The sequence below is a fragment of the Balaenoptera ricei genome, chromosome 14 (assembly GCF_028023285.1).
Source record: "Balaenoptera ricei isolate mBalRic1 chromosome 14, mBalRic1.hap2, whole genome shotgun sequence".
In the NCBI taxonomy this organism is placed as follows: Eukaryota; Metazoa; Chordata; class Mammalia; order Artiodactyla; family Balaenopteridae; genus Balaenoptera; species Balaenoptera ricei.
This window is the reverse complement of record NC_082652.1, coordinates 6,182,721-6,197,571: the sequence shown is the minus strand read 5'-3', so window position 1 is coordinate 6,197,571 and position 14,851 is coordinate 6,182,721. Positions and strand designations below refer to the sequence as shown.

The following is a 14,851-nucleotide window of genomic DNA, read 5'->3' as shown; positions in this document are numbered from 1 at the left end:
GGGAGAGATCCAAGGAGAGGGAGAGCTGGACAGCAGCACAGGTGGGAAAAGGGACGGAGACAGAGCCCGGTGGTGCTGGCGGGCCAGGGGTGGGGAGAGTGAGATGGGGCGGATGAGTCTCTGCGAAGGGAGTGTAGGGGCAGCGGATGGGCGGTGAGGGAGTGAGGCCGGTGAGGGCTGGGGCGGGAGCGACACTCAGGTCCCAGTGTCCCCGCCGGGCCACAGCCCCGCTCCAGCACGGAGGACGCCCCTTGTCCCCGGGGCTGCTGGCTGGCGGGCCGGCAAGGGGAGCGTGGGGCAGAGTACCCCCAAGACTCCCTCACGACCTGGGCAGGACGCAGGGGGCAGGTTCCCAGCTCCTCCTGGAAAGTGGCGGCGCTCCCCCCCTCCCCGTCTTCTCTCCGCCGTATGCCGGGGGCTGGGGGGCGGGGAGCGTCCTCCAGACCACACACGGCAGCAGGCGGAGGCATCGCCTGCGCCCCTCTGCAGCCCCGCTCCCCAGACAAAGGCGCAAAGGGGAGATGGGAGGCGCGGCTAAAGTCAAAATCACAGATCCATTCATTAAAGGAAAAAAAGCGAAAATCCAAAACAACACAAAAAAATCATGATAAAACGATGTGCGAAGGATGAGGCTGCCGCCCGCTCGGAGGGCGTGTGCGCGGCTGGAGGAACCATCAGAGCGTGCAACCGACGAAGACGACTTTCAAAACAAAATACCAAAACCAACGAAAAATGGGGGAAAAATAAAAAGCAGAGATCTGAAAATATCTTTAGGCCACAAGACGGAGCGGGTGGGCGGCGGGGCCAGAAGTCTTACCATCGCGAGGGGAGTCGTTGGCCAGCGAACCTCCTTCTCGCGGCCCTTTATCGTGAGCAATTTGACGCATGATTATCGCGTCTATGAAGGTGGCCGCTGTCAGGGTGGTCTTACCCAGAGAACGGAGTTCCAATTCCTGGATGGAAAAGGGTTTACTTTGAGTCTTTTCCCGGTGCAGGTCCGAGGCCGAGGCGGGCGGCGCTGGCTGGTCCGGGCTGGCGTGGTGGGGCGTGAGGCCCTTCGCCGGGGCGCGGGCGATGGCTGCGTGGCCGGAGCCAGGCGGCGCCAGGGGCCGGGGCTCAGAGCCCTTGCCGGGGGAGGACGCGGGCTCCAGCCCCGCGCGGGCTGGGGGCTTGGCGAGGAAGGTGTGGCCGGCGTCCGCTCGGGGCCGCTCGGGCCGGGTGACCCGCGGGGCCTCCTTAGGCAGCAAGACAGGCTCCAGGAGGGTGGGGTAGACCCCGTCGAGGGTGCCACCCAGTGGGCAGTGGGTGGCGGGTGGGAATGTGGCGGCCGGGCGGACAGGCGAGGAGGTGGAGGTGGACCTGGCGGAGGAGAGAGGGCGGGTCAGCGGCTGCGGGAGCCACAGCCGGGGCCTGTGAGGCCGAGGCAGGGTCACTCCCTCACTTTGACACCCTGCGGAGTCACCCCTGCCCGGAAGAGCTCCCACGCTCCCTACTGCTCTCAGAATAAACGCTGCTGACCGTGACCTGCGAGCCCCCGTGCCACGTGGCCTCACCTACCCCATCCACCCGTCGTCCATCCAGCCCATCAGCTTGTCAGCCCAAAACTTTTTACTGAGCACCTACTATGTGTCAGGCGCTGTTCTAGACACTGGGGTACGGCAGTGCACAAAACAGACAAAAGCGCCATACATTCTAGGTGAGAAGACAGACTACGTGCGTGTTAATGTGATAACGTGATAAATTAAACCCCTATCAGCGCGGCAACTGCTCGAAGGTGAACGAGTCTGGGTTACGTTCTGCTAAGAGAACGGCAAGGGAGCTCTTAGGCAGGGCTCACGGGGGACTCTCTGAGGGGCTGGCACATGCGCTGGGGAGGAAATGAGTGAGCCACGTGGAGAGTCAGAACACTAAGGGCAAAGGCCCGGAGGGCGGGCTAGGGCGGGTGGTTAGAGGACAGGGCAGTGGGGCCCAGCTCTCCCACCTCCGCCATCAGGGGCCACACAGGGCTCCCTGTCGTCCCCTCTGCCTGGAGCGCTCTTCCTCACCCCAGCGGCTTATGGGTCTAGCCCATAAGCCCTAAGAGGGCACTGCGTGCGTCAACCATTACCGTGTCCCCCATACCCAGCACAGGGCAGGAGACCCACCGCAGGCCCACCAGGAAGAAGGAATGAACAGATGCACTCTCTCTGACCTTCACAGGGTCAATGTAATTATCCCTGCTCTGCAGATGAGGAAACAGGCTTGGACATGAGCTGGCCTGACCCCATCTCTTGTGGCCTCTCTGTCAAGCCAGGCGCTTCCATGGGGAAGCCTTGTGCTAATCCTCTCTCCCAAGGGTCTTACTCAGCTGCCATTGGGAAAGGGCCTGATGTTCCTGCTGCAGCTTCGCACCGGTGGTCGCTGGTGGGAGCTCTTGCCTGGGTACCCCGCTCTGAGAGTCAGGTGCCCCTGCTCTGCGTACCTGCTGGGGACCTGACTCAGAGGGGACAAGCCTCTGCTCTGGGAAATGATGTCATTTTTCATAATTGGAATGGTGGTGGGGAAGGTATGATTTAGAGCAGCCAAATGGAAGGACACTTGCATGAATGGATACTTCATTTTGGAAGAAGCAGCCGCCTCCAAACTGTCCTTGGGCAGGGAGGGGTATTGGGGAAGCTCCCTCCCCCATCAGGCAGCTCTGCCCACAGTCGTTGGGTGGGAGGTGGGTCTTGGGCCTGTTGTGATAGGAAGTGGACTCCGGGGGGTGGGGTGGGGGGGACACGTATCGGACCTCTGCAGCTTCTCCCATCCTCACGGAACCTCTGGACTTTGTCCGGGCAAGAGAGACACTATCTCCTCCCTGTAGGGCCCTGCTGAACCCTGGGAGGACCAGGAGAGACTCTCCTCACAGGCTCACTCTGTCTCTCCCTCTCCACTCCGCAGACTCCATTCCTGAACTCGACAACCTACCCAACTACTCACCCGTCCACCCACCCAACTCATCATCCGTCTACCCAATGAACCACCTACTCATCCATCTACCCACCCAAGCCCCCCAGCCATCTACCCAACTCATCACCTGTCCACCTACCCATCTATCCACCCACCTCCCTACCTACCTACCTAACCCAACCCGACCACCCATCCATCCACCTATTCAACCCATCATCTATCTATCTACTCACCCATCTACCCATCCATCCACCTACCTGCTCACCCATCTAACCCAACCTCCATCCAATTACCCACCCATCTATTCATCCACCTCCATCCATCCACCTATTCACCTAGCTCTCTAACACAACCATCCATCTACCCACCCACCCACCCGCTGTCATCTATCCATCTACCCCCCCACCTGCCCATTCATCTAGCCCCGCCACCCATCTATCCACCACTGACCCACCTATGCATCTACCTACTCACCTGTCGTCCATCCACTTACCCACCCAAAATCTATTATCCACCCAGCCAGCCATTCATCTATCCACCCACCCATCCAACTAACCCCATCACCCATCTATTTACCTTCTCACCCACCTAGCCAACCATCCACCGACCTGCCCACCCATCGCTCACTCTCCCGTGTACCTCCCAACCCCTCGGTGCACTTGCGCGTGCCCCCAGCCTGTATCCAGCGACCAGCCACCCGCCCGCCTGTCCCCTCCCCTGCGCCAACCTGGCCCACCTCAGGACCGTGGGCGTGCTGGGCTCCACGGAGGTGACGATGTTCTTCATGCCCGTGTTGTGCAGCACGCTGGGCCTCTGCTGGATGGCGTCCTGGGTCCGGGGTGAGATGGGCGAGTGCTGGTGGGAGTGGGAGTGGGAGGCGGGGCGGCTGCCGCCGCTCCCACCCCCGCCGCCGCCGCCGCCGCCGCCGCCGCTCTGCTCCGTACCTGGTGGAAACAAGCCGTGGGGTCAGAGGGACGGGCCACGCGCAGCCGCAGGGACCCCCGGGGTGCGCGCTGGCGGCTCCGACGTCCTACCGGGTCTCCAGATGGGCGCGTGCTCCACCGTGGTGGCGGACGCGAGGATGGACTTCTCCCGATCGCGCTCCCGTTCCCGCTCCCTCTCGGACGAGGCCGAGGCCGTGGGCTTTGTCAAGTGAGTGGGGCCTCCTGGAAACCCAAAGGCCTGCGGCTCAGCCCCGGGGACAGGAAGGGCCCTGGACTTGTCTTCCGGGGTGGAACAGAGAGGGCAAGGCATCTGCCCGAGGACGCCCAGAACGGGGCTGGGGGCGTCACCTGGGGAGAGCGGGGAGCTGCTGAGCCGGCTGCTGAAGTGCTGCGGTGCCGTGGGGAGGTAGGCTAGGCGGTCCATGGCGGTGGCCGGAGTGCCTGGTGTCGGGGGCACCAGCACAGGCAGGTGTGGCACTTGGGACAGGTCGATGATGCCTGGGAGAGAGGAGGTGGGGCCGGGCTGCAGCGGTCGGGGGAGGAGAGGGGCCAGGCTGCCTGCTGGCGGGACCACCCCAGCCGGTGGAGCGCCGCGCGTCCTCTGAGAAGCAGCGCGGCCGGACGCTCCCTCCTGGGTCCCCGCACCGGGCCCGCAGGACCCTTCTCTGAATGCCGGGTGCTCGCAGCACCCGTCCCTTCGCCCCCAAACCCCGAAGTGGATGTGGCTTGCAGCTGGCACCCTGCATACCTTGCTATGCCCATTTTGCTCTTTTTGTGTGCGCTCGGTGTGCCCTTTCTGCCTTTGACCCTATGCAGTCCGTTCCTGGTATTCAGTCCCCACTGTATGAAATACCTAGTGTGACCGATTTTACCAACTGGACCGTAACTAGTGCTTGGTTGTTCCGGAAGAACATTCCAGAAGTGTTTCCACAAGGCGACTGTAATATGCATATGCAAAGCAACCACGGGCTGGTTTCGAGTCAAGGGAACCTGAAGTTCAAACAGCCTCACATTTCCATCTTTTTTTTTTTTTTTTTTTTAAACTCCAAGGACTGCACATACCAAGAGGACACAAGCACATGCACAGCCCGTGTGTATGCGTCCAGGACACACAGCACACACCACCCTGCACCACCCGCCAGGTCTGTGTGCGCTCTCAGCGCAGTGATACCACCCGAGCCTCTAAGGCAACTGCTCTAGCCGCCTCGGCAAGGACAGACGTGCACGCGTGGGCACGCACGTGTCCTGGGCTCTCAGGACCCCGGGCAGACCAGGAATAAGGCCAATTCTGGGTGGCGGGTTCTGCCCACCCGCGTGCCTGGCAGCACTCTGCCCCACCCACCTCGCGGGCCGGCGGCGTAGTTGAGCGCCAGCGAGGACTCGCGGGGCGACAGGCCCCTCAGCATGTCAGCTCGCTGGGCCATGGCGGTGGCCGCGTTGTGGTGCATCTGCTGAGAGGTGATGTAGTCGTTGATGATTGTCTGGCGGTTCTCCAGTGCCGCCGTGTCGGGGTAGCCGCGGATGAGGTAAGGCGGGTACAGGTGTGGGTAGGTGGGGTTGGGGGCCAGGTGCCGGGGCAGGTAATAGGCAGCGGCTGCCGGGAGAAGGGGAGCAAGGTCAGGCCGGCCCACACCTCGGCTGGGAATACCCCCCACCGCCGCCTGTCTCAGTGCCCTCACAGCTTCTCCCAAACACCCCCCAGAAAACAGAACTGAGAGCCTAGAAGGAGAAAAACCCTCGCTGCGCCAACACACATGCGGGTGCCTCTGATTGATAATGTTCTTTGGACGGAAATTCCCCCAAACACAGGGCATACAAAATGGGGATCACTAAAATACCTAAGGGCTGCATCTTTCTAAACGGATTTTCAGATCATGTCCATCTGGGGAACGCTCACCCTTGAGCCCTCTTTTGATACATTTGCAATTTTAAAGGCACTGATAAGTCCGCAGGAAAAGAAAACCACTGAAAAACGTTTAACCCAGCATGTCCCTCAGACCCCTAAAAGAAATTCTGTTTTTCACCTAAACTGTTGACATGATTACACTGTTGGGTCTCCTCCCCACCATGCCTCAGTTTCCCCACTTAGTAGCGCCTAGTTGATGCCTGAGGAGCCCTTGGGCTGACACTGACGCCGCGGGGTTCTATGGGTCCGGGACAATCACCTGCATCCAGAGGGATCCCACGGGGGATGGAGGTGGGGTCGAAGGCCAGCGGGATGTGGCCGCGGTACAGGTCCACGCCACTCACGCCCCGGAGCAGGTGCTCGTAGGGCGACATGGGGTGGGGGTGATGTTCAGGCACGGTGCTGTGTGGGGACTTGGCGATCTCACGGGGCGTGGACGTCAGCTTTCGGTCCTGGGATGCCTTGCTGGACGAGAGGCTGCCTGTGGGGACGGGCCAAGTGGGGATGGCATCAGACCTCTGTGCCAGAGGTGTCCCAGCCCCCAACACGGGGGCTGCCGAGGCTAGTGCTTATGGGAAGCCATTTGAGGCTAGGGTCTCTGGGATCCCAGGGACCAGGCCTCGTCATCCATCCATTTGCGTCTAGTTCATTTTTCCTTTTATTTATTCATTCACTCACTTGCTTCTGTTTTTTAGGTCTTTTACAAAGTTCATTCTTTCTTTCTTCCCTTCGTTCCCTTTCTTGTGCATTCCTTCAATCAGCCAAAAATATTTGTTAAGTGTCTACGACATGCCGAGCACTTTCTAAGAGCTAGGGCGCTGAACGAAACAGAAAAATCCTGGCCCCTGTGGGGCTGACATTCAATGCAGGAGACAGATGATCAACTAGTCATCGAAAAAGAATTTCAGAGTAATAAATTCTCTGAAGAAAATTTTTAAATGTGACAGAATGTGACCAGAATAGTGAAGGGGGGGGGGAGGGTGGTCATAAGAGACCTCCCTGAGGATGTGACATTTGAAGAGAGTCCTGAAGGGCGCATAAGAAACCAGTTAGGTAAAGATCTGAAAGGCGGGTGGCGGGGTGGGGGGGGGGGGGGCGCGGATTTCAGGCAAGGGAACAGCATGTGCAAAGGTCTTGAGCAAAGAATGAGCTGAGTGTGGTCAAGGAAGAGAGATAAAGCAGCAGATAAAGGAATTTGGCAGTAAGATGGAAAGGTGGGTGGGGCGGGATCCTGCAGGCTCCCAAGGCCATGGTGGAAAAGGGTGATTTCTTTCCTAAGTGCAGTGAGAAGTCACTAGAAAGATTTAAGCAGAACAGTAGCGTAATCTGATGTAAATATTTCAAAGAAGTATTCAGGCTGCCGTTTGGGGAGCAGATTATTAGCAGGACAAGAGAGAAGTCAGGGGAGCCAGGTGGTCTGGAGGTGGCCGGGAGATGGAGAGAATTCTGAGGATGGTCTGGAGGTAGCACCCACTGGTCTGGCAGGTGGAATGGATGTGGTGGCCCCGAGGTTGCTCCTGAGCTAAGGCGTGGGCGGTAAGGCAGTTTCAGAGACCGGAGCCCACCGAGGCCCCGCCCACCCCGAGGCCCCCCCCCACCTCGCGCCCCGCCCCACGCACCCTCCTGCAGGCGCGGGGTTGGCTCCCGTGTGGTCACCGGTGATCCGCGGGGTAGGTGGCTGGCGAAGGGCGCCGCGTGGTCCTCGTAGGTCAGGGGGCTCTGCCGTGGCTTGCCCAGCTCAGGCACGATGACCGGGGCCCCCCGGGTGATGGAGCCCCCCGAGCTGCTGACGGCGCCCGGCCGGCTCTTCAGACTCTCCTCGTAGCAGGCGCGCTCCAGCGCCCGGGTGTCGGCCATCACGTCCAACGGGTGCACCGCCGGGAACGTCCGGCCGGGGCTGCCGATGATGGAGCGCACGTCGTGCTTTTTGGAGCCGGTGGAGGACGTGCTGGTGTCATACTTGAGCGGGGTGCCCTGAGGGGCGAGGGGGGGATGAGCACCAGCTACACAACCTCTCTAAGCCTCCGTTTCTCAGCTATGAAATGGGAGCGACATCTCATGCCTCCAGGGGCGGGGGAGGAAGGGCTTTGCTAAGCCTAAGATGAGTGCACACCTGTCCCTGCCCTGCCCACCCCTGTCCTGGACCCTGGCCCCCGGAGCCACCTGGGGGGCTGCAGAAGGGGGCACAAAGTTCAGAGGTCAGCCCTTCCTGGAGCAAGTGGGGGAACCTCTGTTGGCCCTTGGGGTTCGCTGGAAAGAGATTTAACACCCCCATGAGGGCAAATACCTTCTTCCTGTCAGTCTGGGACCCTCTGCGGCCCACCCAATGTCAAGCCAGAAAAGCCAGCCGCAAAATCCAGTTCCACCGCCCTGAGGCTCAAGTCTTGGAGGTCAGGGCTGAGGTTTATGCTTGCTCTATGGCCAGAAAGGGCAGCTGAAGAAACGGGGGTCATCGGCGAGCTGCAGCCCGGCCGCCTGGGAGAAGACCCCACCCTGTCTACGCAGGCCGGGGAAACCCAGGATACGGTGGGCTCTGTGTCTTTGCCAAGTAAGAGAACTCTGCTTTTATCCAGGAATGTTTTAATTACTTTAAGAAGGGGAAAGGCCCTTATTTTAAAAAGAATATTCCAGAATCAGACTGGCCTCCCTTTTAGATCCATGGGGGACTCTTGCCAATGGCTTCACAACTGCCCAGAGGCTGAGAGCCAAACCCGTCCCCTGGCCTTCGACGATCTTCCCACCGCTCCCGCCTTCTCCCGGGGCACCTCTGTGCCGTGAGCCAACTGTAGGCCTCCTGGACACCCTCCCCAGTCCCTGCCACCTCACAGCCACGCAGCCCCCGACGGATCCCACGCTCCTTCCTCATTCACATCAGCCACCTCTGACCACGTGAAGAGACAGTGGTCCTTAGGTGGTTTCCACCGACCAGCTCCTCACACGATCAGAGCTCATCTTCCCCTACCAGGCTGGGGCCTCTGAGGGGCCAGAGCCACGGGGCTGGGGGTAGGGTGAGGTGCAACATGCTGGTGGGAGGAGTGGATGCCAAGAAGCAAAGACGTTGCAGATTTGGGGGCATCTGGATTTGAGATGCACAACTGCCATTTACTTGCTGTGTGACCCTGGACAAGTTGTTCAACCTCTCTGAACCTGTTTGCTCACCACTAAAATGCGGACAGTAAGAGAACTACCTCAGAGTGCTGCTGTGAGGGTTAGATAAGTCATGATGTCTTATGGTCATGGATCAAGGGTTCGATCCATGACCGGCGTTCATTATTACATCTAGCTCTGGAGTTTGGCAAGCTTCTTGACCTCTCTGGGCCTCAGTTTCTCCACCTGGAGAATGGGGATGATAGGTATGACTCTCCTGGGCTGTAAATACAATTGAACGAGGTCATGGATATAGTATAACGGCCCTGGTATGGAATCCGGAATGTACGTGATGACGGCTCAGTGATGAGCAGCTGTGTGATCTTGGGCACGGCACTCAGCAAGTCTGGGCCTCAGTTTCCCCATTTGTAGGGGCCAGAGCGGAGCGCATCAGCACCCGCCGCCCCGATCTTGGCCCAGCCGCCCAGCCCCGCGCCCGTACCTGCGTGATGGAGCCCTCCTTGAGCGGCCGCGGGGCCAGGGGCAGTTCAGGCGTGCGCCGCAGCTCCTCCCGTGGAATCTCATGGATGGAGCGGCCGGCCTCCTTCACTGTCGCCACCAGGCCCTCGTGGGCCGGCTTCAGCTTCAGGGGGCCCAGGGCCTCCAAGGGCCGGGCCTTGTAGGCCTCGGCCAGGTCCCGTGGGGGTGGGGGGGGCGGGGGCGGCGTGCCCTCACGCTTCAGGAGCTTGGCCTCCCGACGCTGGTAGTCTTCCTGGGCCTCCACGTAGGATCGTGGGATCCCTGCCAGGGAGGACGGGGCGCTGACCCTTGCACCTGCACCCCACATCGCCCATCCTAACCTGGGGCCTCCATGCTGGCAGATTCTGGAGCCAGACTACCTAGGTTCAAGTCCTCACTTGCTGTGTGACCTTGAGCACATGACCTGACCTCTCTGAGCCTCAATTTCTTCATATACAGAATGGGAGTAGTAACTGAAACACCTCACCAAGTCATGAACATTCAGTGAGATAATATAGATAAAATGCATAAAATGGGGCCTCACAATAGCTGGCTTGCCACTGACCAGCCAGGAGAACTTGGGCAGGGTATCTGACCTCTTTCATCCTCCCACCAGTTGTATCTTCCTCTTGGAGTCTGTTCCATAAGATAATATATAGAGAGCACTTGGGGTAGCACCGAGCGCAGAGTACAGTAGATGCTCAATAAATGACATCTACAAAGTTGAGGGTGATGGGTAGTATTTTGCTTTCTCTTTTTGTTTTCAAATACATAAGGAATGCCTTGCTCTGCCTTTCAACCTGCACACATACCTGTCATGTACACGTGTATTACGTGCCTTTCCACACACCTGGGCACCCATGGCACTCTGGTATGCCTTCCCTCCCCCGCCCACCCTGACTGTAAACCCGAGGGCTTGTTGTAGCTGCCGCGAGGGCGTGGTGGCCAGGGGGCACCTGGGGAGCAGAGGGCAGGGTACCTTGCGTGATGGAGCCTCGGATGTGGTGCTGCTCCTTGAGGTGGTGGGGGCTGTGTCGCTCGGGCGGGATGGCGCGGCCCATGAGACCTGGGGGGGGAGGGCAAGAGCATCATCGCGTGGCTCCCCGGGCCGGCCTTGGCAGTGACGAGCCAGGGTCTACAGCGCCCCCTCCCAGCAGCGGGCCCCTCCAGCCACTTGGTGTCGGTCCCCATGATGATAGTGGTGGCGGCATAGGACCACTTCCCGGGCCCTGTGCTACCTCCAGATGGAGTTTCAGAAAAACCCAGCCTCAGTTTTCCTATCTGTCAAGTAGGGCCAACCATCCCATCTCCTCCCTCCAGGGGGAGCTGAGAGAGAGAAATTCTCTCCCTTTCCTGCCATCACCCAGCAAGTAGGGAAGCCCCCCCGGGGCAGGTCCTAGGCCCTCCACTGGCCCTTCTGTGCCCCCTGGAGTAGGGAGCTGGGCAGGGCACACACCTTCGATGCTGGCTGAGGAGATGGCCCTGCTGACACGGCCCTCCATCATGTCATAGGTGCGCTTGGGGGCGGCCGTCTCGTGGGGAGGTCCTGAGCTGCTCCTGCCATCCTCCTTGGAGCACTGGGACACGGACATGCCACCTGGAAACCAGACCGATCTCACGATGAGGGGCAGCCCCAGGGCAACTGTGTGCACTGGGCCTAGGACCAGCAAACCGGCCGGGCCCAAGGGGCAGGAGTCAACAGCCTGCGGTCCAGCCCAGGGCCTGTTCTGCTGGCAGGTAGGTGTGTGCCTTTGACCACGCACGGGTATGTGAGTCTGTGCACAAACACGTCCACTCGTGGGAGCCGACACGTGACGTGAACATGTGTAACCACGTGCACGTGAGCAAAGATGCACCAGCCGAGTGTGAACATGCAGGGTTACCACAACCATTTGTGTGTGTCACTGTGGGTCTCTGTGTGCGTGCATATGTGTGAGAGTGTGTGTGTGTGCGCACCTGGCCACTGAGAACAAAGTGAGGCCACATGCAAGAAACTATGTGCACCTGTGTCCACGTGGGGAGAGTGTGTGTCTGCGGGGGGGGGGGGGGGGGGGGAGGGAGGGGATGAGGAGTGTCCACACCCGAGGCGGCCTCGCCAAGCCAGGCTGAGCCCAAAGGGCGAGCACCTCAGGCTGGGCACGCGGGCCCCCGACAGGCCGAGGGTCTGAGCAGCCAGGAGGCGAGCCCTGAGGAGGCCAAGGCTTGGTCTCGCCCATCAGGCTGGGGGCTCCTCGAGTGGAGGCCTCTTCTTCCAAGGGTGGCTGAGTCCGTGGGTATCAGAAGCAAGTTCCCGAGAGCCCCGTGCCTGCCCCTTGGGATAAAGGGCGCGCTCGCTCTCCCAGGATTTCCAGTCATGACCCCATGGGATCCTCAGGGCATGAGCTACTCCAGGGGCTGCAAACTGGTGGCCAGCGGATAGACCGCGTTGCTGCTCCAAATTTTGCTCAAAATTAATTGCTGATGTTTAAACACTGAGAGATTTCAGATAAAAACAGAGAGACTAGAAGTCTGGCCAGCGAGCTCACACTCGTTACAGGGCAACAGTCAGCTATCAGAGAACAGAGGCGGGGCCCCTGTGGACACAGCCATCACTCTCCGGGTCCTCCCCGCCCCCTACTGCCTTCCACCTGGCCTGCGGCCCTCACTAGTCCCAGGAAGCACGTGAGAAATTAAAGGCCTTGATTTACACCCATTCTGCAGATGACAAACTTAAGGCCTGTAGGGGCTCAAGAACTGATCTGGAGGCCTGAGCTGAGATGCCACCCAGGGCTCTGATCACAACACCTCGACTACCAGCCTCTCCGTCTGCCCTTCCAGGGCCCCTGACCATCCCCCAGGGCCCTCAGCCGGGTACCGAGGTTGGCACAGAAGACGCAGCTGACACCCTGTCCCCAAGACCGTCTCCACCACTTGGCAGCAGAGAGAGGCAAGTGCCTAAGCCCCACGGTACCACCTCCGCTTCCCGGGACCTGGGAGGCGGGAGGGCAGTCGGGCCAGGCGGAGGCGGAGGGAGAGGAAAAAGCGCCCGCCGCCGCCAGAGGAGAAGCAGTTTGCAGCCCTACAGCTGCCAGCCGCTGAGAGGGGCGCCCATTAGCAGCTTTTATCTCCGTGCCCCTGGGTGCCCGAGGCTGCCGGGAAATTCACATCCCAGCCCTTTACTTCCTTAACTCCTTCCAGGCGGGGCTCCCTGGCTGGGGAACCAGAGAGGGTGAGAGGAGTGAGGAGCACTGAAGTGGGGGACCCAGGGCTCAGGGGGGTGGCGCATCACCCTGGTCATCGCCCCTTCCTGCCACCCACAGCGTTTGCCAGGAGCGTTGGGCCAGAGGCATGGGGGAGTGAGCCTGGGCTTCTGCTCCCTGGGCCTGTTCCCCTACTACACATCTAGCAAGGCTGGCCACAAGTTTGCTTCCTAAATTGTAAAGAACCGGGCAGAGGTGGAGACAGCTAAAGCCAATCCTTACCTGCTGCTGGCTTACATACCTGCAGGGATGGGGAGGTCACCCCTTCTCCTGGTGTCACCCCAGCCTTGCCTCCCTGTGAACCCACCTCAATGGGCCAAACACCCCCGCCCCTGCTCCCCCGGTCCCAGGCCTCCTTTTCTCTTGAGGGGCCAGGAGGGTGGACACACAGAAGGACCACTGGACATCACTGCACCTCAGCTCCCACATCCGTGAAATGAGAAGACACGCCTTCGCCCTGGCTCTCAACCACACGAAGCTGACAGGAGGGCAACACACTCCCACAGATTCGTTTTCTGAAGACATCTGGCTGCCCTTTAACCCCAACCATGTTTTCTGGACCCTTCTCTCTTGACCAACTCCAGAAACACCAAAGTCTGGGGTTTGGTGGGCAAGCCACACTGGATGCGGGCAGGTTTCCGTGACTCAAGATTAACAAGGTGACGTCCCATGTGCATCCTGGGTGGGCGTCCTGAGAGCTCTCTGAGGGGGCTTCATCCGCTGGGCCCCCAGCATATGGGCGGCCCCCAGTAAACACCAAGTGACCAGATGACCAGCCACCTCCAGGTCACCACTGGTCCTCTCACCTAGAGGGTCCTTCCCGGGCATCAAAGATGCCCGAGGATGGGAGGGCCGGGCCAGCCCCTGCCCGCCCACCAGGTCCTGGCAGCCGTGACGGACGACGGGACTCACCCTCGTAGGACAGCACGTGGCCCTTCTTGCCCTCGTAGATGACGTGGCCCTTGGGCAGGCCGTCCTCCCGGCTGCGGTCCAGGCGGCTTGGGCTGTCCTCACCGATGATCCTGGTGATGGTGCCCTTGTACAGGACGTCGGCTGGAGTGCCCTGGGGGTGCGGAGGGGGTGAGTGCCCGCGGGCTCCGGCCGGGGACCCCCACGCTCGCCAGACACGACCCAGCACGCGTACATGTGCGCCTTCCAAATCCACACACAGGCACACGTGTCCACACATGTACTGCTTCAGAAGGGCAGAGCCCACCGGAACACAACCACGCAGAACAAAGCATCAGTGATATTAATAATAAGTGCTGAACACTTTCTATACATCGACTCATTTAACCCTGGAAATAACCCTAAGTCAGGTACTATCGTGCCTATTTCAGATGAGGAAACTGAGGCACCAAGAGGCAAGGTGACCTCGCCCAGGGTCACCTGGCTAACGAGGGGCAGAGCCGAGACTGGAACCCAGGCAGTCTGGCCCTGGAGTCTGTGTTGCAACCTGTACTGTATGAATTTTACTTTCTCAGAGCCTGGACGCTGGGATGTCAGCCACGTGCCTGTGACCACATGTCATTCCCAAAACCAGAATGGGGACTCAAATCAGGGCAGGACACCAGAAATCTTAGCTCTAACCCAGGGTTTCTCAACCTCGGCACTGTGACCTGTGGGCCAGATGATTCTTTGAGGTGGGGGCCAACCTGGGCACCGTAGGACCTTTAGCAGCCCTCCCCCCTGGGCTCTACCCACTAGATGGCGGTAGTGCATGTGACCCCCAATCTGCTCCCCCCAAGATGTGACAATCACAAATGTCCCTAGACATTGCCCCGTGTCCCCTGGGAGGCAAAATTGCCCCCGATCAAGAAACAGTGCCTTAGAGCTCCCTGTTGGGGGCTGTATTCAGGCAGAGAGAAGATAGCCACGTGGGGTAGTGTCCTGCCTTCGACTTCCAAGAACACGAGTCGGGGGTCAGAATATGAATCTGGAGTCAGACTGCTGGAGGGCAAACAGCAGGTTTACCAACAAGTTGCTGTGTGACCTTTGTCAAGTCACTTTGCCTCTCTGAGCCTCAGCCTGTACATCTACAAAACGGAGACAATCTCTGTATACGATCCTCAAAGGCACCCATCACAGACAAGCTGTCCCCAAATCAAGACGTCTCTCTTCTGTTTCTACGATTCCAAGAGCTGACTGAGAGATGCGGCTCCAACTGCGCGCCAAGCCCTAGGCTGGTGCACTTCGAGTCTCCCCCTGGGAGCTTCTCTGCCAAG

At 59.8% G+C, this 14,851-nt stretch overlaps 1 protein-coding gene across 24 annotated transcripts in view; it reads right to left on the bottom strand.

The window, feature by feature from the left end:
* The window catches only part of NCOR2 (nuclear receptor corepressor 2), a 224,427-nt gene that overhangs the window by 10,368 nt on the left and 199,208 nt on the right, over nt 1-14,851 (bottom strand). For 11 of the 24 annotated variants that reach the window (XM_059894638.1, XM_059894640.1, XM_059894639.1 and 8 more), the window contains 11 exons: nt 13,539-13,689; nt 10,844-10,984; nt 10,367-10,453; nt 9,371-9,669; nt 7,401-7,755; nt 6,041-6,262; nt 5,218-5,469; nt 4,224-4,373; nt 3,966-4,097; nt 3,668-3,875; nt 932-1,359 (listed from right to left, as the gene is read on the bottom strand). In XM_059894638.1, coding sequence (XP_059750621.1) covers nt 932-1,359; nt 3,668-3,875; nt 3,966-4,097; nt 4,224-4,373; nt 5,218-5,469; nt 6,041-6,262; nt 7,401-7,755; nt 9,371-9,669; nt 10,367-10,453; nt 10,844-10,984; nt 13,539-13,689 — 2,425 coding nt within the window. Of the gene's footprint in view, nt 1-817; nt 1,360-3,658; nt 3,876-3,965; nt 4,098-4,223; nt 4,374-5,217; nt 5,470-6,040; nt 6,263-7,400; nt 7,756-9,370; nt 9,670-10,366; nt 10,454-10,843; nt 10,985-13,538; nt 13,690-14,851 lie in introns of all 24 variants that reach the window. The other 13 variants (XM_059894635.1, XM_059894642.1, XM_059894647.1 and 10 more) reach the window with 2 other exon arrangements.